The following is a 22758-nucleotide window of genomic DNA, read 5'->3' as shown; positions in this document are numbered from 1 at the left end:
CTTACGAAAAAATGTTGAAAATTTACCTTAAACGTCTTCAAGCTTCTATCTTTTTCTGTTTTTTACTTCTTCATTTTATTTTTGGATACCAAACAAGGTATTGTCAACATTGTCTGATCAGCCTTCAGCAAAATAAGTGGGTTTTTACCCTCTGGTTATCCCCCCCCCCCCCCCCCCCCCCCCAAAGACTCAAAGTATTATGGGGATGTGACGGTAGAGAATAGGGGTGAAAAAATATATATTGTAATTAAAAATAAATAAAATTAAACATACCTTGCTCCTGTGCGGTTGTTAATGGTATTTAATGTGATTCTGAGTCTTTAGCTGTTTAGAGTAGTGTTTGAAAAATTAACCCGCCAGTAAATAAACATAGAATACTATTCATTAACAACAACACACGAGCAGGGTATGTTCAAATTTATTTTTAAAATTTACATTTTTTCCCCCCATATACATTTGCTGTACATGCTATCATACACACCACAATTAAGTTGCTTGGGCTACCTGTGGATTGTCTTCATTAACTGCAATGCAGTACAGTATATAGTCTCACACCAGGGATATTTTTCACACAACGGTGTGGAGGGTTGGCAAAGGGAATGACTATTCACCCTCCCCTTTCTGCACAAATAGGAAAATGAATTTATAACTGAAAATGTGAGCATATTTTCACTCATCCAGCTTTTTTGGATCTAGTTGTATTTCTTGAAATGGATGTGGAGTGGTCCCTGCAGGGGTTCTGCGATTGGATTCTAAAACTTCTTTTGTTATCTACCTAACCCCGCATGCTTTACAACTGCACACAGCATGCGGGCGTGTTTTTTATTTCTTCACTAATTGGTTAGTAGTATTTCTCAGATAATATATGGTTTACACTTTAATAATATGCACTATTTTGTGCTATATAGCTGCTATTAGGCATTCCACCATGAAGAAATAGAAAACATGTGCGCGTGCTGTGTGCAGTCGTAAAGCACGCGGGGGTTGGCAGAACACGAGAGAACTGTTAGGAGAAGCACGACGCGTAGGGAGTGCTTCTGGACACTTCTCGAGTGTTCTGCCAATCCCCAAGTGCTTTATGACTGCACACAGCACAGCAAGCAAGTTTCTTATTTCTTTTATGAAATACAAATTACAATATCCGTTATTTTAGATAGGAATGACGCAGCGGAAAGTGCGCGCGCGTGCAATGTGCTCTCATAAAGCACGCGCTCCAAGCCAATCAGAACGCAACATTCATAACAGTTATTTTGCACTGATATATGCCGTGGCACTCTATTTACCTAGCTGCTTTTGTTAATAACACCAAATTCTACAAACAACGATAGACACCAAGACAGCTGGGATTAACAATAGAAGAAACCCAAAGCATTGCATCATGGGAGTCATTGGGGTACTCTTAACAACCTTCTTTGCATGTACCCACTTGTGGGGTCCCTGCAGTCTCCACTGTGCAGCTCCACAACTACCAATAAGAAGATTCCATGCAAGTGAAGGATTGCGCCAAAACTGAGGCTTGGCGCCAAAATATGCCGACACTTGGTCATTATATATAATGGGGTCTTCTTGAATCGTATGCCTCGATGATGCAAAGTAACGATTTTCTAAGTACAAATTTTTTTGCTTAATATCTTTTAGCATGGTTTTTCTTAGAGGTAGTTTTGCCACTCCTTTGCAGACAGCAGAGAACCAACGAGCTTGAATCTCAGAGACTGGTAGAAGCCCCCCAGATGCTGGCTGAATAAAACCAATAAAAGCTAAGCTAGGACCAATGTCAGGGCTAAAAACACTCTTGAATAAATTCATCTTGTTTGTCCCTTCCTCTACGACCACAGATCTGATCTTCTCATCCAAGAAGGGCAGACTTATAGAATAGCCTGTACAGCATACAATAGTGTCAACTTGTGCTTTAGATCCATCTGTAAACACCCCATTTTCAGACTCGAGTTTTGCTATATTTGGTTTCACAATGACGTTTCTTCTCTGGATGTGATGGACCAGGGTTGGACTAACTGTGGGTTGAGTTTGCAAAGCACCCATCTTAGGATTCAATCCCCATTTCCAAGGACTCCCAAACACGCACCTGACGATACAACCAAAAATCCAGCTTGATAATTGCCATGGTAACCAGAGGAATGCACGACAGGCATAAAGGTCAGTGGGGTAGCCCGCAACATGATTTGGCAAGATCCAAGCACCCGAGCGAGTGCTGATATAAACTGGCTTGGTTCCACCCAACTCGGCGACATTGACAACAACGTCAACAGCACTGTTGCCAATGCCAACCACTACAACACGCTTGCCCACCAATCCATTTGTTACAGCATCTTTGTAACTAATACTATGGATAATGTCCCCCTTAAATGACTCCTGTCCTTCGAATGTCGGCTCCTTTGGTATAGCATGGTGACCTGTCGCTATGGCAACATACTTAAATAAAGTAGCTTGCGAGGGGCCAACTTCTGAGCCATCTTTATCGACCATTACTGAGGTTACTGTCCACAGACCATTGTTTTTGTGCTTGATGCTGATTACCTTGGTGTTAAACCTGATGTGACGCAAGATGTCGAAGTGTTCTGCATAACTTTGGACATACTTGAGCATGTGCGAATGGTGGGGGTAGTCTGGGACATCGTCAGGGAATGGGTAGTCAGAGAAGCAGTAGTTGTACTTTGAAACATTTCTTAAAAAAGATTTAAAAAATAAAAAGATTGAAAGACACTCTCTAATCAAGGGCACTAGGGCAAAAATTGGTGGTTTTTTAGCCGTTAGAAACTGTTTAAACTGTTACTTATCTGTTCTGTTATGTGCTGGCTTGATTTATTCAGTTTTCCCATCTATATACGCCAAAAATACTGCTGTGACCAACGGTCCAATCGTATGTAACGAACTACTGTATCCTATACCTGCCCCGTGACCGCTTACGCAAGCGTACGCGTCGGTTAATAAGTTAATAAGTTAATCCAAATCCCCTAGAATAACCAAAAATGAACAGGGGTAGGAAAAGAAAGGCCAATCTATTGTTCTCTCATCTGCTCGTGTAATAGGATTAAAGTGAAAGGTACGGTGGCAATTTGTTTACTCAGCGATGACAGATGTGTATTTTTGGTTATTCTAGGGGATTTGGAATTGGTGGTGTCAGTTTAATGAGTGCGCGTCACCGAAACAGAGACAAAACATCACTGCCATCAAACAGTCCTTCTTATTAGGTTTACATTCAATAAGCCTGAAGCGAGATGACGTTTTACCCCCATCTCTAGACCATAATCCTTTTCACCTTGCTGTTGTTCTTTAACTATGACTATTGTTCCAGTATTCTCTAAGGAATCAAAAATTTTAATATGAAAGAATTTAAAAAACTATTATGGTATAGAGTTGGGGGTAAAACGTCATCTCGCTTCAGGCTTATTGGATGATCATAATACTTCGATGAACATTCACTCACCTGCAATCTTGGACAAAAAGAGTCGAGAATTTTTCATCCAATCATAAAATAGTAGGATTTCCCTTATTAAAAAAAATATTGTCTGTACCCCCTCTCCCCCAGGATAATGTTGGTCCCAGTAGGTAAAGCAGCCCTGTATCCCTCGAAACAACATTGTTTAAGGGGGAGGGGGTCGTCTTAAGGGGAATTTTTCATGTTTTTCATGAAAATACCATCAAAACCAAAAATTTCTCAACATTTTTGACCAAGATTGTGGGTTCAGACTGTTATATCTATACAATATTTGACCTTAGTCTATGACTTGAACTAGGTTTCATAGAAATAAGATAATGTATTATTATATTCTGGGGCTGTGCAGCTAATGGTCTCATATGAGTCATTAGAATGATTTTAAAAACAATATTATTCTTAATATCTAACCAGTATAGTTCCGTGAGCAGGGACGTAATGTGACAAAACCTCAGCGCTTTGGACACAAGTAATATGAAATGATGTTCATGGTGTGGTACGTGTTATGTGATGTAGTGTGGAGTCCTTTCTGAGCTAGCTCACTGGATTCCCTGTTGTGCAGCCAATTGGAATGCAAGATATTTATAATATTTCACTGTATTTTTATACAACAGCCAATAGACAATCACCCTATAATAACACAGCTGTTTAAAGAAGATTGGTGGATTTGAAGGTCTTGTTGGATGTTGCATACCAAGATCAGACTGCACCATCAACATCCATTCAGCGAAAGGTCACAACAATATAAAATTTTCCTAAACTTTGTCTTCATATTTTTCAGGCATATTTTTATCTTTGCTGACGTTATTATTTACAAAAAAATATAAACCATTTCAAGCTTACTAAGCAGCATGCAACAAAAACTTCAGAATTAAAACCAATTTTTGAAAATTAAATTGTAATAATTAATCAACTCACATGTTGATCCATATATATAAGCTTAAAATAGGCACTGCATTTTTGTTCTTTTTTTTTTCTTTAGTTGTTTTAGTTGTATAGAGTTGTACTTCATCACTTGCCGTAGTTTGTTGTACTGTATTATTTCTAGTAGTTTGTTGTATTGTATATATATTTAAAACTTTATAACAGGAAATATGTAAATTACTGCATTTTGTAAGTAAGAAAGAAAAATTTATTAAAAAATAAAAATAATAAAAATATTAATAAATGAATAAAAATTAATTAATTAAATAAATAAATAAATAAATAAAAATTTTTTTTTTTTTAAATCAACTTACATGTGAGTTAAAAAACAAAAAAACAAAAAAACAAAAAAAAAAAAATCAACTTACATGTGAGTAAATCTCATCACTCCATATGCATCTTCCCTAAAATGCCATAGCCCACCAATTCCACTTGTCTTTTCATACACTACAATGTCAAACTGATCATCAAGCAGACACTTGGCTGTTGCTAGGCCAGATATGCCACTGCCGATCACTGCAACATCGTATATTTTTGTATCCATGGCAAAGTACTATTTATGGTTTTCAAAGTCGAAGTATATATAAATCTGTTAATATCAAAAAGAACATACACCTACTTGCAATAATGTTGTAATACGAAAATAGAACATTAGTGATTTAGTGGGGTAGGAATTGTATTAAAAAACAAAAGAAGATCACAGAAGCTGAACTTTTTGAGAGTTGGTTGTTGTTGGTTCTCTCCTCTGAATTTTGTGGCTTTTTCTCTGAGTTCTCTAGTTTTCCTCAATCCACAAAAATCAATTCCAAATGAATTCATTGGAGGAGAGCCACTCCACAAAACCACTGTTAAATATCATTATTAAACAGCCTAGATAGTACACTCACTCTGAGTGGTCAAGAACTTTGCTTTAATTTACTAAACTGAGCATGGTTAATGATGCCATCCGCACATGTGCAGCAAACTTTGCAAATAATTGTAAGAAATTAGCATCTCCATTCAGTGATAAAGCACTTACGAAGTATGAGAACCTCTCTAGCTCCTATGACTCGTGCTTTATTACTATAGCAGGGAGACACGCAGAAAGATATGTAATAACAGTTAATTACTGTAGATTGATATTATGCCATGATTATTTAACATTTATTCATCGAAGACGAAGTGATTATTAGTGGGATATTTACTGAGCTGCGAGTCTTTGAGCGGCATGGTAAATATTCACCATAATCACTGAGCCTGAGGGGAATAATTGTTTTAGTATGATTTTATACTCGAACATCAGACAAAAGTCGAAATACAGGATGAAAAAAACATTTTAGTGTCACTTCCATTCTGGCAAACTTGGAAAAAAACTTAAAATCACCGTTTGAGCAGTGATTATCGTCTCGGAATCACTGGTCGCTCAACCAATCACAGTGCTAGAAACTCAATATTCAAGTCTATCAAATTATAATATTAAATACATGTACATTCTGTGGGGGGTACGGAGAGGGGGAATTCTACTAAGAATCTATCAAACACAGCATTCATGTAAAAATAAAAATATCCGAAAATATACCAAGAATGCTTAAGAATCATTTAAAAAACATAAGCAAACATGTGTTTTGTACTAAAAACGCTGACCAAAAACGAAAAAATAACATAATAGAGTGAGCTTGATTCGTGCTCCCGGTGTTTTGTCGGCCATCATTCTTCATTGAAAAAGCAAACTTCATCGCTTAAATTTCAAAGTCCGAACAAGAAAGAGAGCTTAACTAAAGCTTATTCAAGCTTAAATCGATGTAAGTCTTTAATATAGTTTGAGCATGAAGGCATAAGGAAAGAGCTCAGGGGAGAAATCTTAGTATGAATCGGCGGTCATAAGTCTCGCCGATCGTCGTCCGTGTTTAAATAAAAATTATAATATTTAAAAAAATACTTCTGTAAGACCAAGTAAGGGTAGATCAATATTGTTAGCATGTAAAACTGTGAGTAGAGAGGGGAGAAAAGGCATTTTTGATAATCTCTTTACTCACCTTAGATCAGTAGACGACTTTGTACTCTGTCGGTTCGGCCCCCTGTGCATTTGAATGGCTATCCACAGGAAGCCCACAAGAAACTGAGGTTGCCTTACACAGAGCCTTATATATACACTGTGGTGCAGAGGTTATTTATTCTCGGTCTGGCTTTTGCTATTTTGACCAAAAACAGTCGCTGATAGTCGCTGAAACTACATCAAGCAATAATCCCCCGGTGGGGGGTAGGGGGGGTAGGGGGGAGATATTCCCCTATATTCTCTTGGACAGGGTAATCATTCTTGGATACGGTTCGCGCTATTTTATCATTTCAACCTAAATATATGGATGTACACTTTCCATGATATTGTCTAGGACTTCTTGGCTGATCTAGGTCAGGTGATACACTTAAGTCCAAAACGGGCGCACGGCCGAGTGTGTTACACGAAAACGAGGGCTAAATGCAAAGAAATATAATGTTGTCAATGCAAAGTATACACTTATTCACTTGTTCTGTCTTTCTTTTCTTCTTACATTCAGGATAGCGAAAATTTTGCAGCATTATTTTATAAGAAAATACTGTAAATTTATAAATTTGTCCCTGGATGCCTCGTTTTCAACCGGCCGTGCGCCATTTTGGATTTAGATTGGGATCCAACTCGTTATGAATTGCGGAGGGAGGGAAAGCAGAGAAGCCGGAGAAAAAGCGCCCAAAATAGGTTGAAATTGTGGCCGCGCGCCACTTCATTATATATATAGTAGAAAATTCATGTTCTGATCAAAGAAGACTCTGCTTGCAGGGTAGTGCTGCTTAAGACTTATATATAATAGTTAAATTCGACAAAGAAAGGAATTTTGAGATTAAAATATTTCAATTTTAAGGAGATATGAGAATGATTTAAGTGTGAAAAACACCTGAAGAAGGCTAGTCAGTCGGTCTTCAATTGACAGAACCGGCCGTCAAACCTCTGAATTTCTATTATGATGACAACTTTACTGGAAATTTATATTCATAGCATTGAAACTTTCGAAAAGACATATTTTTGACTATAGCTCTTTCTGATGGTGATACTTTTTTTTTAAATTTTTATTTCAGAAAGTCAATGGCGGCCATAATTGCCCTATTTCACTATGACGTCACATCAAAACAACCTATTGTTTAAACGCAAGGGATCATGGTCGTCGGAGGGGGTCAAATCATCGCAAATTCACCGAAAAATGTTCTAAAACCCGTATCAATCCACGAAGAGAAGTAGAATAGCCAGCAAACGGTCAGAATATTTTTTAGTACATATTAACACATATTATATCTGAAAACCAGGCCATTTTAGATTAAACTGTTTCGCTAGGAGCAAATTTTGTTGAATTTTCTATTGGATTTGACGATTCTATCCCCACATAAACAAGCAGTGACGTCATAGTGAAATAGGGCAATTGAATTCGGCGTATCTCGAAGTCGGTTAATTCTTTTCCAATCCGGTAGACTCTTCTCTGGTTTGTTCTTTAGCCTGAACTGGTTTACCTAAAGACAGTGCGCGCATCTGTTTTCAACTGATAAATTTCACTTTGGGTTCAACGAAAATAGCTTGTACTAAAGATAAGTACATCTGAATGGAAGTTTTTAGCAATAGCAACAATCGTGGAGTATTAATTTTGGGTTCTCAATATTCCTCTCCACATGCAAAAGGCGGTCTAATTGCGCAAAGAAGCAGATGTACACATCAGGGGAAAAAATCAGAAAATTGATGAGCGTCAACGAAAACACACTAAAATAATATGCGAGTTGCTAATTAATCAGAGGAAAGAAAAATAATTTTCGTCTTCGATCGACGTTTGACACCTATTGAAACCTGTTTGCTTTGCTTTTAATTTGGGCAACTCTAGCAGCAAATTCAATTAGATGTGCTTCTTATTGAAGAGCGTAAAAAGTTATATAAAAAGACGCCCTGACAGCTGTGCAATCAATTTTCCAACAGTTGCTCACTCGGCGGTATCCCAAAATCTTGACTAAAACAATAGACTTCAAGATGGCCGCCATATCGGTAAAAAGGGCTATGGCGCGATGAATAGAACTGAACCAAGAGGATATGAACTAAGAGAAGGAATCCCCGTGCCCCATCATGTGCACACTTTGATGCTTTTTTTAGAATCTATTCTAAAAATATCATCCAATGATATCATTTATTTCATCGTTTGATCTTCTGCACGCGCATAGTACGCGCGCGCTCTACGCTGTTTGCTAACGTTTTCTTGTGCTTTTCTTATGCTCACATGTTCAAATCTGCCCTTAAGATGACGATGTAGGTCGAAAACTTTGGAAAATAAAGCTAAAAATACTCCAGAAAGTTGAACAAATTACTACTTCAATTTCCTGTCGTATTTGCCAAGCTTTAACGATGTGAACGTAAGCAAACAGCGTAGAGTGCATGCAATAAATGCGCGTGCAGAAAAACAAATGGTTTAAAAATAGCATCAAACTGTGTACATGATGGTTACAAGGCTATATAGGGGGGATTCCTTCTCTTAGTTTTTATTCTCTTGACTGAACTGAAGACATGATGACTGTCTCTGAGATTTAAGTAGACCCCATCGCGCTTACTTTAAATGTATACGTACTTGGAATTATTAGTTTGCTAAGGGAGACAAGTCGGAACGATCTCGGGACACCCCAGTTTTATTTATTTAGTTTAAATCCGGGTTAAAATCTCGGCTGTGAAGAAAAATCTTCGATTCTTTTAAAGGGGTTTTCTAATCAATTTTTGCCAAAGTACTCACCTACAGTCACAAATAGACGTTAATACGAAATAGTGCGCGTTTTCCCCCCTCCATTCCATGTGTCAATTCTTGCATGATTTGCTTAACACTTATTTGAATTTTTGAGCAGGTGATTGTAAGCATTGAGAAGCATCATTATTGAGCGAGGGAAAAATTTTTTCTTAGCGCACAGTTATTTTTGTATTTGAAAGCTTAAGAAAGAAATGAAGAAAGCCAGAAAGAAAGAAAATAAGAAAGAAAAAAAGCACAAACGCCTTTTATTTTTGTTATTTATTTTTTTAACAGCTTTCGCTTTTTTAGTCATTTTTTGAATATGCAATTGAAGGATGATATTTGAAATGTGTGCGGCTGGTGACGTCTTAAAGATCAGTAATTTATATATTGATGCTGTTCAAAATTTCTGCTTTTCGGCGGCTCAGTGTTTGATTAAAGGCTTCACTGCTTATCGTAGAAAGCACAAATCCGCGAGAAACAGTAGTTAAGCTTAACTTCGAAAACTTAAGTTAAGCTTTAGCCCTCCAGCAATACACATTGATATTTCATTTTTCTCTTTTACCTTCTTTTATGTTGTTAGTATTATGTATTTAATTTATTTTGAAAAATATACATGTAAATAAGTGCGAAATAGCAGATGGTTAATGATGGGAATAGTAATAACCACGGTAAATATAATTAAGAGCCGAAGTGTTATATATATATTGACAACGGAGCTTGGAGCTAAGTTGGTTGTCAAGAATATCTACTCCTATAAAAGTCTTCAGTGGACATACTGATACGACAAGAAAATCTAACTAGATAAAGACTGATACCTCAATTGAAGCAAACTTATTCAAAGATCATGTCGGATCAAAGAGCCAACATTACTTTCTTCAATTTCTCAGTTCTGCCCCAGCCATGGATCATCACCATCCCAGAGAGTCAGAGAATAGCATTTATAGTGTGTTACGCTTTGATTCTGGTCTTGTCTGTGCTAGGTAATACTTCCATTATTGCTATTGTTGCCAGAAATCCATCGATGCGAAGTACCATCAACTATCTGATCGCCAACATGGCTGCAACAGACTTGGCAGCATCAGTAGTCGTTACTGGATGGCGCTTATTCGTTATGCACAATCTTTCCCAAGAGTATGAAGTGTTGGGAGTACTAGGGAACATGTTCTGTAAGCTAAGACCTTTTATTCGCGATGTTTCGCTAGCGGTCTCAATTTTCAGCATGGTAGCCATCGCATTTGATCGGTTTTTTGCTGTTGTTTTCCCAATGAGACGAACACCTCGACTTCTACACCTCCGTGTCCTCTTACCAATCATTTGGTGCCTATCACTTGGAACATTTACTGTGTATATGGTTACCTATAGATTGACATCGCCTGTCCATGGGGTTGATATCTGTATTCACAAATGGCCGACTAGAGATCCAATAAAATCCAACACCATCTTTTACCTTAGCACAATTTTCACTGTATTTTGGTTGGTACCGCTAACAACCATTGCCATCTTGTACACCATTATTGCCTTAAAAATGAGACACCAGACAATTCCAGGACAACAGTCATCAGATGCTGAACAAGCGAGACGAAAACAAAACAAAAGCATCGCAAAAATGGCCTTTGCAATCGTGATTTTCTTCTTCTTGTGCTGGTTTCCGTTTCACACTATTTCTATCTTGAAGCTTGTCGTTTGGAAAGGAAGCATCCCCAACGGTGTCGATCCTCATCTGTTTGCCATTTTTTATGACACCATGACCATGATATCTTACGTCAGTTTCGTAGTCAACCCATATGTTTGCCTTACGTTCAGTTCTAAATTTAGAAAATGCTTCAGGAATCTCTTCCCGTTTGCTCTATGCTTCGCTACAAGAATCTCCTGTCCTGTTCAGGGAACTGGACATCGAGCGATTGTTAGTTCAGTTTAACAGGATCATTTAACAAGTGCACTATACGAAAACACATCCATATTTATCACTACGTTAAAAAAAACGTCTCAACCGATTTATATGACTAAACTTTGATGTTTCCACTGGGAGAAGCCACAAAAATTAGAGAAAATGCGATAAAACAATTGCCTACGATTAGTGAACATTGTTTGTAATGGGAGACGATTATAGGCAATTTGTTAACAGATTACGATATTACAAAAAGAAAATATTACGCTTTAGCTTTAGCTCTTAAATTAATATATTATTTTTTATTGACAGTTAGAGTGCTTTTACTCTCACTGTTGAATAGGTGACGTCAACTAAATTAGATAAATTAGTTACTATTTTAGGTGACGTCACATAAATTTGAAACTACGAGTAAACAGCTACTGAGATCAGGGGGGGAAACGATGATACAAATGAATGTCTATTCACTCATTCTCTGGTAAAACAAACCCCCCGGATTAGCATGACCGTTATTTGGCACGCTTTTACTATTTTCGGTGACGTCGACTAAATAGTTATCTAAGTTAGATAAATTTATCTAACTATTCAACAGTGAGACTAAATGCACGCTATATCACGGCTCTCTGTAAGAGCATTATATTGTATGATGAGACTCCGTGTACAGTATAAATAAAGGTTGTATATATCTTCATGGCCTTCTATTTCTACCTTTTCCTCTTTAGTCAGCAGGTCCATCCGACTTCGTCTCTTCTCGATTTTGCAAGAAAGAGAGGGGATTGGGAACCAGGAAGCTATATATAAATTTCCAGTAATTCAAGCAAATTGGCGGTCAGACACAGTCGATCGTTGCTTTGTAGTCATTATAGGTGCGCACTAAAGTCTTCGAATCGTTTGAAAACCAATACGAAATGGCCAGTAAAGATGATAGCGACAAGGAAAACCTCTTTAAAGGTATTGAAGCGATTTTTAATGTACTTGAACTCGGTTTTTGCGAGTTGTGAATTGCGCGACCGTTGGAACATTTTCGCTGCCGCCAGTCAAAAACTGTAAAAGGCATTGACTGATTATTTTTGACAGTGATTGAAGCGAAAATATTTGAAGCTACCAAATTTGCAATTGTGTAATACTTCAAACTCTGCAATAACTGCCTTGCACTTCTACATTCGACTGCCAGTTAACAAATATATATATATATATATATCCCTTGTTCAAGTAGTTAATTACATTATTGACAACCGTTATATTTTTGACTTTCATGTGAATTAGGAAAAATCTCGGACCGAACGCGGTCCAAATCATCGAAACGACGTACGCCAAAAGAAAACAAGGAACAGGCTATTTTTTAAAAAATCAGGTAAAGAATCCAACCGATTATGAACTCTACTATACAAGAACTTTATTGAATCAAATTCGTGTGAATTAGGAAAAATCTCAAAAATTTCATGTGAATTAGGAAAAATCTCGGACCGAACGCGGTCCAAATCATCGAAACGACGTACGCCAAAAGAAAACAAGGAACAGGCTATTTTTAAAAAAATCAGGTAAAGAATCCAACCGATTATGAACTCTACTATACAAGAACTTTATTGAATCAAATTCGTGCAGAAAATCTGAAGTCGAAATTTTGGCGAAGAAGAAAAGCGCGGGTTCCCTAATAGGCCTTTTGCAGCTAGAGATCACGTGCTTGGATACCGCATAGCAACGCCATACTGGAGAGCAAGCTCTCCAGTAAACAACAGAGATCTAAAGGTCATACAAGCGTGCTTTCAAACGAAGAATTATAGTTAATACAAGCCCAAGAGCATTCCGTTTCTAGATATTCAGTTAATACAACTCGAACTTGTCTGTAAAGTGAGGGTTCTAAGTGGAATTCGTCGCGGTTTGGAGTGGAGTTCGTCGCTTTTGCGGCCGGCTTCGGCGTCGGAGTAGAAACAAAATGGCTGCTAACGAAGGTATGTCTGAAAAAAACTATCTTTTAAACAAACTAATCGGCGGCTTTTTATGATAAAAAACGAAGAAGTTAACTTCATACTAAAGAGGGTTTAAATGGAAAGAGAAATTCGAGTCCATACCACTGCTATGATTGATATTTTTACTTAAACTTTTGGGTCTTTTCTACGGCTAGGTGATTCAACGAATGAACAAACTCAGTCTCACGATGAGATACAGTTTTCTTCCACTTCGAAGCCTAAAAAGAAATCTTGCTACCACTGCTGTGTCCCTCAGTGTAATGGTGATTCAAGATATCACAAAGAGCTGCTGTTTCATCGCATTCCGGGTGGAAAAGAAAGCCAAGAACTTCGCAAACAGTGGTTAGTTAAGATTCGAAGAGACGAAGGACCTTATTTCAAGGTAAGATTTTGAAATAAAAATTTAACTGTCATTATTCATTGGTTTTTACTGCCTCATTTGATCGTTCAGGCTGCATTTATAGTTACCTTTTCTTTGTTTTATCTAGATAACAAGCAGTACGAGGGTTTGTTCGAGGCATTTTGAAAAGGAAGATTACCTTCCCCCTGACAATGCTGGGAGACGATTGCTTAAAAGAGGATCTATTCCCTCTCAGTTTGACTGGGCAGCAAAACCTGTTAAGAGAAGGAAGATCATTCGTAATGTCAGCAGGTAAGGCCAATATTTTCATTCATAAGTGTACTTATGTGCTTGCCTATAAGTAAAGAATGACTCTTTTATTCTTAGAGAAACACAAACTGACGAGAGTGACATTGATGACAACAATGAAATTTCTGAGGCTAGTGAACCCCAAAGACCAACGGTGCAGGAAGAATTAGAAGCACTCAGACTAGAGCTTTTACAGAAAACAAGAGAACTGGAAAACAGTAGACAAGAAATAGCTGCTGCATTGGAACAAGTCAAGGCAGTGAAGGCACAAGCTGAAGTAGAAATTCAGAATGCTAAGCTAGTTGCTGCTAAGCAGCTTGCTACATACAAGTTTGGAGTAGAAAGGTTTTCTACAGATAATGATGCAATAAGGTTTTATACAGGTTTTCCATCCTATGAGCACATAAAATTTTTTTTTGATTTTGTTAAACCAACTGCAGAGAGAATGATTTATTGCTATGCTACAGGTGAGAGGGAGAGCAGCCCAGGGGCATGAAATATGCTAGTCATAGATGAACTGTTTATGTTTTTAGTAAGACTTAGACTAGGTTTATTTGCGCAAGACCTTGCTCACAGATTCCAAATCCATGTTTCTTCTGTCAGTAGGAAAATAACTTCATGGTGTAATTATTTATATTTTATGTTGGGGAGCCAACCATTGTGGCCTTCAAGGGAGGCGGTCGATCAGTACATGCCTGAATGTTTTACCAGACTATATCCAACGACTAGAGTAATCATAGACTGTACTGAGATTTTTGTTCAGACCCCTAGTTCATTACTTCTGCAATCTCAGTTATATTCTTCCTATAAGACCAATACCACCCTGAAAGGTTTGGTTGGGATAACTCCTTATGGGGCAGTTTCCTTTGTTTCTGGGTTATATACTGGAGCAATATCTGATAAGGAAATCACTAGGTGTTGTGGTATTTTGGATTTGCTAGAAATGGGAGATTCAGTTATGGCAGACAAAGGTTTTGATGTAGAGGACCTTTTAATTGAAAAGGGAGTAGAGCTCAATATTCCTCCTTTCTTAGAGAGTCAAGCTCAGTTTTCAACAAAGGATGTACAAAAAACCAAAGCAATAGCTAGTGTTCGAATTCATGTTGAAAGGGCCATCAGGAGAATAAAGGAATATCATTTTTTTGATTCTGATGTTCCACTTAATGCATTAGGATCAATCAACCAACTGTACACAGTGGCATGTCTTCTAACAAATTTCCAAGGCCCCTTAATAGCTAATGGCAATAATGGGAATCAACAGTAACTGGTAATAGCTATTTGGAATAGAAATCACATTAAACCCATGAAATGGTACTAGTCTAATAAATACTTATTCCTTGAGAATTTTTTATTTTCTATTGCAGTTATTTTTTCATATTTTCTGCAATAGTTGTATAGTAAAATACCATTTTTTATGGGTTTACTGTGGTAACTATAATAAGTCAACTTATTAGTCACTTTCAAATGCAATGTGGAAATCCTTTCCAGTATTTATAATCTTTTTAGGATATTATTTTAAACATTGGTTTTCAGTGTTCAAAGAAATGATATTATTTTAAAAAGTGTTAAAAATAAAAACTATCAACCTTGTCTTTTGCTTCTTGAAAAAAATCTTTGTCAAAAAGAATTCTCTTGCAAACAAAAAGATTGTCACTTATGTAACTAAAAAAATCACACCATTCAAGGCCAGTCAGGGCTAGCTGGCACTGTACTTGATAATAGTAGATATCAGTTTTCTTTAAAGAGTATTCATTGGTGATAGGATCATTGGTAAGGTATCTGACATTGCCAAAGTCAGTCTCCCCCTCCTTTACAACCTTGATTTCCAACAGCCCAAAAGGATTGGAGCCATTCTGAACTGCCTCTAGGTCATACACCTTACGGTCGGGGCTGCAACCCAGCCATGGACATTTAGGATGGATGATTAGACCGGATGGAAATAAATTAACTGATCCACCCTTCAAGTTGTTAGCATAGGTCATTGCAGCTGTTGGTTCCATTTCAATTCCCCTTCTCATAGGTGCAGTTACAACATGGCGAGATGGATTGAGCTGCTTTACCAAGTTTTCAAAATCTCTTACTCTTTTTGCAACAATTCCAAACTTACTGGCGGTAATGCGTTTGCTTCTCAACACGTGCCACAGATTGTTTGCACTTTGAGTCATTGTTTTCTCCTGGATGTCAAGTGATGCCTCTGTGCTTACCCTCAGTGCATCCAAGGAAGCTTGCTGCAGTTGAGTCAGGCAACTTGAGAAAGTGTTCTCAAATCTGCTTTCAGCAGAATCCAAAGGTAGCTTTGGAAAGTTAGTGCAGCTAAAATCATTTATAACATAGTCCTGGGACAGTTTTTGTTGATAGGAAATAATTGAGCCTTTGGGAACTTTACCAAATTTACATTGCACAAATGAAATGCTTGCAAGGTTCTCTGCACTTGGGAGTATACTAGCTATCAGTGGTTTAGTTTCGAAGTTATCAAAGTCTTCTTTTGTCATTGTTCTGTAAACCTCTGATGGAGAGTAAAGAGTGCTCTTTATGAATTTGCTATAATTTGCACCTATTTTTGGTTTTTTGACCAAGATGTCTTGGATTTCTTTCTGCTCAATCTTTTTACCTCTTGGAATACTCCATCTTTGGGGCATGCTAGTACATGTTAAGGAGTCAGGGACAGAGCGGAGACCAAGCTGTTTGCAGTGGGCAATGTAGTAAAGAAGACCAACTACATGATGGCAGTATCCACCTATGCCAGCTACACATGAGCATCTCCCAGAAGCTGAGCAGTCAGTCAACTTGATTTTAGCTTGGAGTATATGTGGAGGCTCGCTCTTTTTCATTGAGCGGTAGCATCGGGCATTTATTACCGCAGAATCCAAATCATAGGCAACTATTAACAAAAGAACAAAGCGAATACAATAAGAGAGTGAACTCAAGAAGCCATATCAGAGGTATACAATAATTCAAACAACCAATGGGTAATTTACCTTTAATATCATGTAAATATCCAGGCTCGGCAAAAAACTTGTAAGCTTTAGAAGTACTCTTACAACCAGACTTGTCTTTTGCGTAATTTTCCACGAACGCAAAGGTTAACTCAGGCAGGGAACTTATATCTTGTGAAGAGTTTTCGGCTGGTGTAAACAAACAAAAAAGACCCAAAAGTTTAAGTAAAAATATCAATCATAGCAGTGGTATGGACTCGAATTTCTCTTTCCATTTAAACCCTCTTTAGTATGAAGTTAACTTCTTCGTTTTTTATCATAAAAAGCCGCCGATTAGTTTGTTTAAAAGATAGTTTTTTTCAGACATACCTTCGTTAGCAGCCATTTTGTTTCTACTCCGACGCCGAAGCCGGCCGCAAAAGCGACGAACTCCACTCCAAACCGCGACGAATTCCACTTAGAACCCTCACTTTACAGACAAGTTCGAGTTGTATTAACTGAATATCTAGAAACGGAATGCTCTTGGGCTTGTATTAACTATAATTCTTCGTTTGAAAGCACGCTTGTATGACCTTTAGATCTCTGTTGTTTACTGGAGAGCTTGCTCTCCAGTATGGCGTTGCTATGCGGTATCCAAGCACGTGATCTCTAGCTGCAAAAGGCCTATTATTTAATTATTTCTCGATGATAAGCTGGTCTACCAAACATTTATTGAAATTTGACATCTTTTCTTTGTTTTGAATTTCTTGATTCATTTGTAGGAAAGCCACAGCAAGACTAAGATTCTTTTCAGCAATGCTACACAATAAATAGATAACGGGCCGAAACATCATCGCTTTTGAAGCAATATAGGCTTGTTGACATTTTGTCTGGGATAGGGTATCATTATTGTCTGGGATAGGGTTACGATTTGGTCGTTTTTGTCTGGCGAATAGGCTACGGTCTCTGCCGGCACAAAAACATTAAAAACGTTAGAGTGCATTCAGTACTTCAAACTGTTGAATAGTGTACGTCACCTAAATTAGATAAGCTAGTTACTATTTTAGCTGACCTCACATAAATTTGAAACTACGAGTAAACAGCTACTGAGATCAGGGGGAGAAACGATGATACAAATGAATGTCTATTCACTCATTCTCTGGTAAAACAACCCCCCCGGATTAGCATGACCGTTATTTGGCGCGCTTTTACTATTTTAGTTGACGTCAACTAAATAGTTATCTAAGTCAGAACAACACGCCAGGTATTCTCTGTCCTGCATTGCCATTAACTGTAGAGCTAATAAAATAAAGCACTTTACAAGGCTGTGGATCTTCAATAATATAATCTTTCTCGAATATTTTCAGAGAAAAATCAGAACAATATTAGGACTTTATAGGATGACTGCAAGAGAAAATTAACTAAGAGAAGGAATCCCCCCTATACAGCCTTGTAACCATCAAGTGCACAGTTTGGTGCTATTTTTAAACCATTTGTTTTTCTGTACGTGCATTTACTGCGCGCGCTCTACGCTGTTTGCTCACGTTTTTGGGGTTTTTCCGTTATTTCGATTCTGCCCTGGATATGAATGTGCACGTCGAAAGCTTGGCAAATACGACAGGAAATTGAAGTAGCAATTTGTTCAACTTTCTGGAGTATTTTTACATTTATTTTCCAAAGCTTTCGACCTACATCGTCATCTTAAGGGCAGATTTGAACATAAGAAAAGCACAAGAAAACGTTAGCAAACAGCGTAGAGCGTGCGCGTACTATGCGCGTGCAGGAAATCAAACGATGAAATAAATGATATCATTGGATGATATTTTTAGAATATATTCAAAAATAGCATCAAGGTGTGCACATGATGGGGCACGCGGATTCCTTCTCTTAGTCATGTTCTCTTGATGACTGTGTCCTCCCGAATTTAGTCTTTTTTCCACGTGATTTCAAATTTAGGTGACGTCACCTAAAATAGTATATAATTTATCTAATTTAGTTGACGTCACCCATTCAACAGTGAGACTAAATGCACTCCTCGAGTCGGCGTTTACTCGTCGCGTACAAACTTCTCCTAGACTACGTATCAGTCAAATGTTCTTCCTGACCCCCTCTATCCTCGGGGAGTAGGACAAAGAAAGGGCCCCTTTTCTAATTACTGCTAAATATGGTTGGCTGTTTTTCTTATAGGACATACCATGAAACAGGAGAAAGGCCAAAAAGACTGGTATGAAAATATTTCCAATAGACCTAATCCACTGTTTTTCCATTTCAGACCACGTGTCATTCCCTAGAATATAACTTCTTTGTTTAATGGTTGCGCATGAGAAGAAACATGAATACGACTCAAACAAAGAATCTTACATTCTCAAGAGAATGACACTTAGTCTGGCGTGGTCCATTCTATCACAACCCAGGGTATTCACAAGGCCTTGACAAGGCTCAGGCAATCTTTCTAAAGCCGAGCTATTTGTGTTCCTCAGGTGACTGTTGAAAGAGATGTTTTTAAGTCCATCGAAGAAGAAGATTATGAGAAAAGAGAGCTCGAAGAGAGAAATTGCATCGAGGACGATATTGGCGATGGTAGGTTTAATAGGAAGTGATGCATGATTTTCTGACGAAGCCATTATTTGATTTTCTGAAACATACATTTGGCCTATAATGGTGTTGGGCTCACCTCTAGTAAGCGTTTATAAAGTATAAATAACTGCCTACCATTTGAACGCGCGCATTGGAACGCGGGTGGCTGGCTGGCCCAATCAATCAGGATGCTAGCCTGCGTGCAGCCGACCTAACAGAGAAAAGTCTGGCTGCACGCAGGCTATCAGGATGCGTGCGTGATTTATTTTATAAAAGATAAATGTATTTATAATCAAAATATCTAGGCGCATACCATACGGATGGCAAGGAAATCGTGGATAACTTTCAAAGGGGAAAAGGCAATGAAGGTATTAACAATTTATAAAATGCAACATATCAACTAAATGGATTGCAATTGGTTGTCCTTAATTGTCAGTCGCACCTTCAAAAAGAAATCCCTTTTTTTCTTTCAACTAATGATTGTCTCTTTTCAGCGCACAGCGAACGCTTCACTCTGAAGCCGCTAAAGAAGACCCAGATCTACATGTGTTATGGCTGTGGCAGTCCCTTTCGAGAGAAGCCAAAGGGTGGTAGACAAACCGTTCCACCGCCTCCAAGAGACGTTGTTTTGAAACGAAAGCATACACGCGAGTATTACCACCCCTATAATAAAGAATTGACCCCCTCTAAGGCACCCGAGTTTTGTTATTATCACATTTCTTTGGATTGCATACTCAAAAAGAATCCAAAATTTAAAATAGAGGAAGTATGTATCTCTAAGGGCGAATGGTATAAAAAATTATCCTCTTCGCACAAGGATGTTTTAGAAAAAGTATTCGGTATTAGAGACTTCACCTGCAATGAAGACCATTAGAGACAACCTTGCATATACATATTGTATTGGCTTAGATGACCGCATAAAATGGTGGTCCCATCTCATTTAAAGAAGTTGGACATAAAAGGTTTTAAGTTTATCAGAGATCAGTTTCAATTATAATTTCACCCTCTAATAAAAGAGTCGATTATAACTACGAATATTTAGTTTCCACACGTGGCGTTCTCGTGCTCTCGTCTCGGGGTCCAACGAACTATTCCCAAAAACCGCTAAATAATATAAAGCTAAATATGTTCACAAGGATTTTACCTCCTCTTGAACCAATTAAAGTTTTAGACAATTAGAGTTTTAGACGAATGAAAAGTAAAGAAAAATTGTTCTGCCTTTCGTTTCCTCCCTCCTTAAAATTGGAGTTGAGTGTTGTAAATAATGAATGTCGCGAATGTGGAGCATCTCAAGGAAGAGCCCCCTGAAATCCCACAGACTATTAATGGTATCTGTAAATGACTAACATAAACAAGGCTAAGCCTGTGTAAATGAGGGCCCCGTCCATAAATTTGAATCCGCAACTTTCACACCGAAACCGAAAAAATTTTCCGTCCACACAAGAAAACGGATAAAATGTTTCGCGTCCACACTAGTCCGATCAGAGGCGGCAGAAGCGCTTCATTGCACATCTGAGCATGTACATCGAAGCTGAAAATTGAGCCTGCGGTGAGTTTTTAGCCTTCCCGCCATGTTCCCATGACAATCATGACGTCATCGTATTCGAAAAATTTCGGATACGAAATGTTCTCCGTCCACAGTAATACAGCTAGCCGGCGTTATCAAATTGTTCTACTCTGGAGACCGTATTCGAAAAAAATTCGTTTTCGGTGAATTCCAGATTCGTTAGGACGGTAGGCCTAACCGAATTAATAAAAATTCGGATTCAAATTTATCCGGCATAGTGTGGACGGGGCCTGAGTCTGTGGTCTTCAAAAACAGCGGTATGGAGGGAATGCAAAACTGACTTACGTGTTTGGAATATTCTATATACTAGGGTAATACTTGGATTGAATGGATCTAAGTACGACTGTAAAATGTTCTAACCATTGAAACACTGAAACGTTTTATCCAACCACGGTGCTTCAATGTGGAAACCATTTGATTGACATTCGAGCATGAACGCGCTGTAAGAAATTTGTTTTTCTGCGCGCATTTTTTTGAATGTGATAAAAAGAATGCGATTTATTAACAAAATTTCACTTATTTTACATTTTGTGACAGTTGATTTATGACATTATGAGCGCGTGAATTGGATAATCATAGGCAATCGGTATCGTTAGAGTGCATCAAGGTTCATGTGGACTGTGAATAGGTTTATGGGATACTACTCTTATGATTGATTTGATTGACGGAAGTCTTTTGCCTTACTTTCACGTCGCGACTGACTCGCTCAGCACGTAGCAATGAACACAGGAGTGATATAAAACAGTAAAGGAAAAAAACCATACAAAAGATAATGCAAAAAAAAATCAAATATTTCAGTGTGGATGATAGTATTTATATATTTACGTGAAGATTATCCAAAGACCGAGATGAATAGCTTGGCAAGGTTGACTTCGGAGTAGGCGTTAGACTCGACGACTTTCTGAAGGCAGGGGTAGACTTTATCGTACAAAGGTTTGGCTCTTGAAGGCACGTCTAAAAGAAGAAAAGTATGAATTAAGGATTATGTCCGAAGAGAATGGAGTTCAATGAAGAAAGAAAGAAAGAAAAAAAAAAAAGAAAAAGAAAGGAGGATCCTTAAAATATTCGAATTTTTTTCAACTTTTGACTCTTTAAAAGGGGAAAACCTAATTTCTAAACCATGAAAGACTTTTTTCCATGAACGATTTTCAATTTCAATAAGTTTTTGATTGTTTAGACAGTGAGCCTCACCTTTTTTTTTATCTTTGGAAGCATGGTCATAATCAAACAGTCGGCTGTAGTAGAGGATTTGATTGTACAAAGCTGTATCTGTGTACTGGGAAAACGTAAACGAAAGAAATGTGGAAAAGATGGAAGAAAAATAGAAGAGAAAAAAATACGAAAAAGTAGGAAAGGACAGGCACTAAGGAGGGAATGGAGGGAGGAAGGACTAGAGAGAAAGGGATAAAGAAGAGGGAGGTAGGTAAAAAGGAAGGAAGGAAGGAAGGAAAGAAGCAAGCAAGCAAGCAAGCAGGCAAGCAAGCCGCAGGATTTGTTGATTTATGAAATTCTTACCATAGGTACTATGTGTGCCCGGTGACAACGAGGACAAAGGGGTAGTCCCCTGTGGCGTGTAAGTGGTACTTGACGAGTGCGATGGTCACACGATGGATCTTCACACTTCTGCCAGCCCTGACCAACACAAGAAAAATTTGAATTTAACAAAAATTAAGATCTGCTCTTCATTGTAGGCTGATGATGAGATGTATCAAACCGATTGATACCAAGCAATAGAATACTCTCTGGTTAATAGCACATGACGGGCAGTGTTTGCCGTCAATGTAGGCTGGTTGTGAGATTCCTGAGATTCAGCTGATTGATACCAAGCAATAGAATACTCTCTGGTTGATAACACATGACGGGCAGTGTTTGCCTGTCATTATAACCTAGTAACAAGATTCATAAGATTCATTCAGCTGATTGATACCAAGCAATACAATGCTCTCTGGTTGATAGCACATGACGGTCAGGGTTTGCCTGCCAGTGTATCTGGTAATGAGATTCCTGAGATTCAGCTGATTGATACCAAGCAATAAAATATTCTTTGGTAG

At 38.0% G+C, this 22758-nt stretch overlaps 5 protein-coding genes across 5 annotated transcripts in view; 2 read left to right on the top strand and 3 right to left on the bottom strand.

The window, feature by feature from the left end:
* Positions 1-759: 759 nt before the first annotated feature.
* LOC116292023 (flavin-containing monooxygenase 5) lies at positions 760-6450 on the bottom strand. Its single transcript, XM_031699253.2, has 3 exons — positions 6394-6450; positions 4747-4967; positions 760-2683 (listed from the first exon to the last, which is right to left on the bottom strand). The coding sequence occupies exons 2-3, from the start codon at positions 4920-4922 to the stop codon at positions 1297-1299; spliced, it is 1563 nt and encodes a 520-aa protein (XP_031555113.1). The 5' UTR covers positions 4923-4967; positions 6394-6450; the 3' UTR covers positions 760-1296.
* A 3535-nt stretch (positions 6451-9985) lies between these two features.
* Positions 9986-11059, top strand: LOC116292001 (QRFP-like peptide receptor). Its single transcript, XM_031699234.1, has one exon. The coding sequence runs from the start codon at positions 9986-9988 to the stop codon at positions 11057-11059; it is 1074 nt and encodes a 357-aa protein (XP_031555094.1).
* A 1629-nt stretch (positions 11060-12688) lies between these two features.
* Positions 12689-15238, top strand: LOC148913629 (uncharacterized). The gene is made up of 4 exons (XM_089034386.1): positions 12689-12981; positions 13155-13381; positions 13488-13651; positions 13727-15238. The coding sequence occupies exons 1-4, from the start codon at positions 12966-12968 to the stop codon at positions 14142-14144; spliced, it is 825 nt and encodes a 274-aa protein (XP_088890512.1). The 5' UTR covers positions 12689-12965; the 3' UTR covers positions 14145-15238.
* LOC148913628 (uncharacterized) lies at positions 14621-17246 on the bottom strand. Its single transcript, XM_089034371.1, has 3 exons — positions 16954-17246; positions 16627-16773; positions 14621-16529 (listed from the first exon to the last, which is right to left on the bottom strand). Exons 1-3 carry the CDS (start codon positions 16967-16969, stop codon positions 15214-15216), a joined length of 1479 nt encoding a protein of 492 aa, XP_088890497.1. The 5' UTR covers positions 16970-17246; the 3' UTR covers positions 14621-15213.
* A 3944-nt stretch (positions 17247-21190) lies between these two features.
* Positions 21191-22758, bottom strand: part of LOC116292005 (DNA polymerase alpha catalytic subunit) — a 38239-nt gene continuing 36671 nt past the window's right edge. Inside the window, exons 58-60 of the mRNA XM_089034340.1 lie at positions 22223-22339; positions 21899-21983; positions 21191-21661 (exon numbers count right to left, since the gene is read on the bottom strand). Of these exons, the coding sequence (XP_088890466.1) occupies positions 21540-21661; positions 21899-21983; positions 22223-22339 (324 nt within the window). The 3' untranslated portion in view covers positions 21191-21539. The remainder of the gene's footprint in view (positions 21662-21898; positions 21984-22222; positions 22340-22758) is intronic.

This window comes from Actinia tenebrosa, unplaced genomic scaffold (genome assembly GCF_029948245.1).
Source record: "Actinia tenebrosa isolate PJP-AT-01 unplaced genomic scaffold, QUT_ActTen_1.0 PGA_scaffold0__85_contigs__length_37466705, whole genome shotgun sequence".
In the NCBI taxonomy this organism is placed as follows: domain Eukaryota; kingdom Metazoa; phylum Cnidaria; class Anthozoa; order Actiniaria; family Actiniidae; genus Actinia; species Actinia tenebrosa.
The sequence above is the reverse complement of the archived record's forward strand: the minus strand, read 5'-3'. Positions and strand labels throughout refer to the sequence as shown.

Coding starts and splice junctions, on each gene's coding strand:
- LOC116292023 (XM_031699253.2), bottom strand. CDS start 4,922: ATGGATACAAAAATATACGATGTTGCAGTGATCGGCAGTGGCATATCT. Junction 2,684..4,746: donor GTGATGAGATTTACTCACAT/GTAAGTTGATTT, acceptor ATCTTTTTTAAG/AAATGTTTCAAAGTACAACT.
- LOC116292001 (XM_031699234.1), top strand. CDS start 9,986: ATGTCGGATCAAAGAGCCAACATTACTTTCTTCAATTTCTCAGTTCTG.
- LOC148913629 (XM_089034386.1), top strand. Junction 13,382..13,487: donor ACGAAGGACCTTATTTCAAG/GTAAGATTTTGA, acceptor TGTTTTATCTAG/ATAACAAGCAGTACGAGGGT. Junction 13,652..13,726: donor ATCATTCGTAATGTCAGCAG/GTAAGGCCAATA, acceptor TTTTATTCTTAG/AGAAACACAAACTGACGAGA.
- LOC148913628 (XM_089034371.1), bottom strand. Junction 16,530..16,626: donor ATATTTACATGATATTAAAG/GTAAATTACCCA, acceptor TTTTGTTAATAG/TTGCCTATGATTTGGATTCT.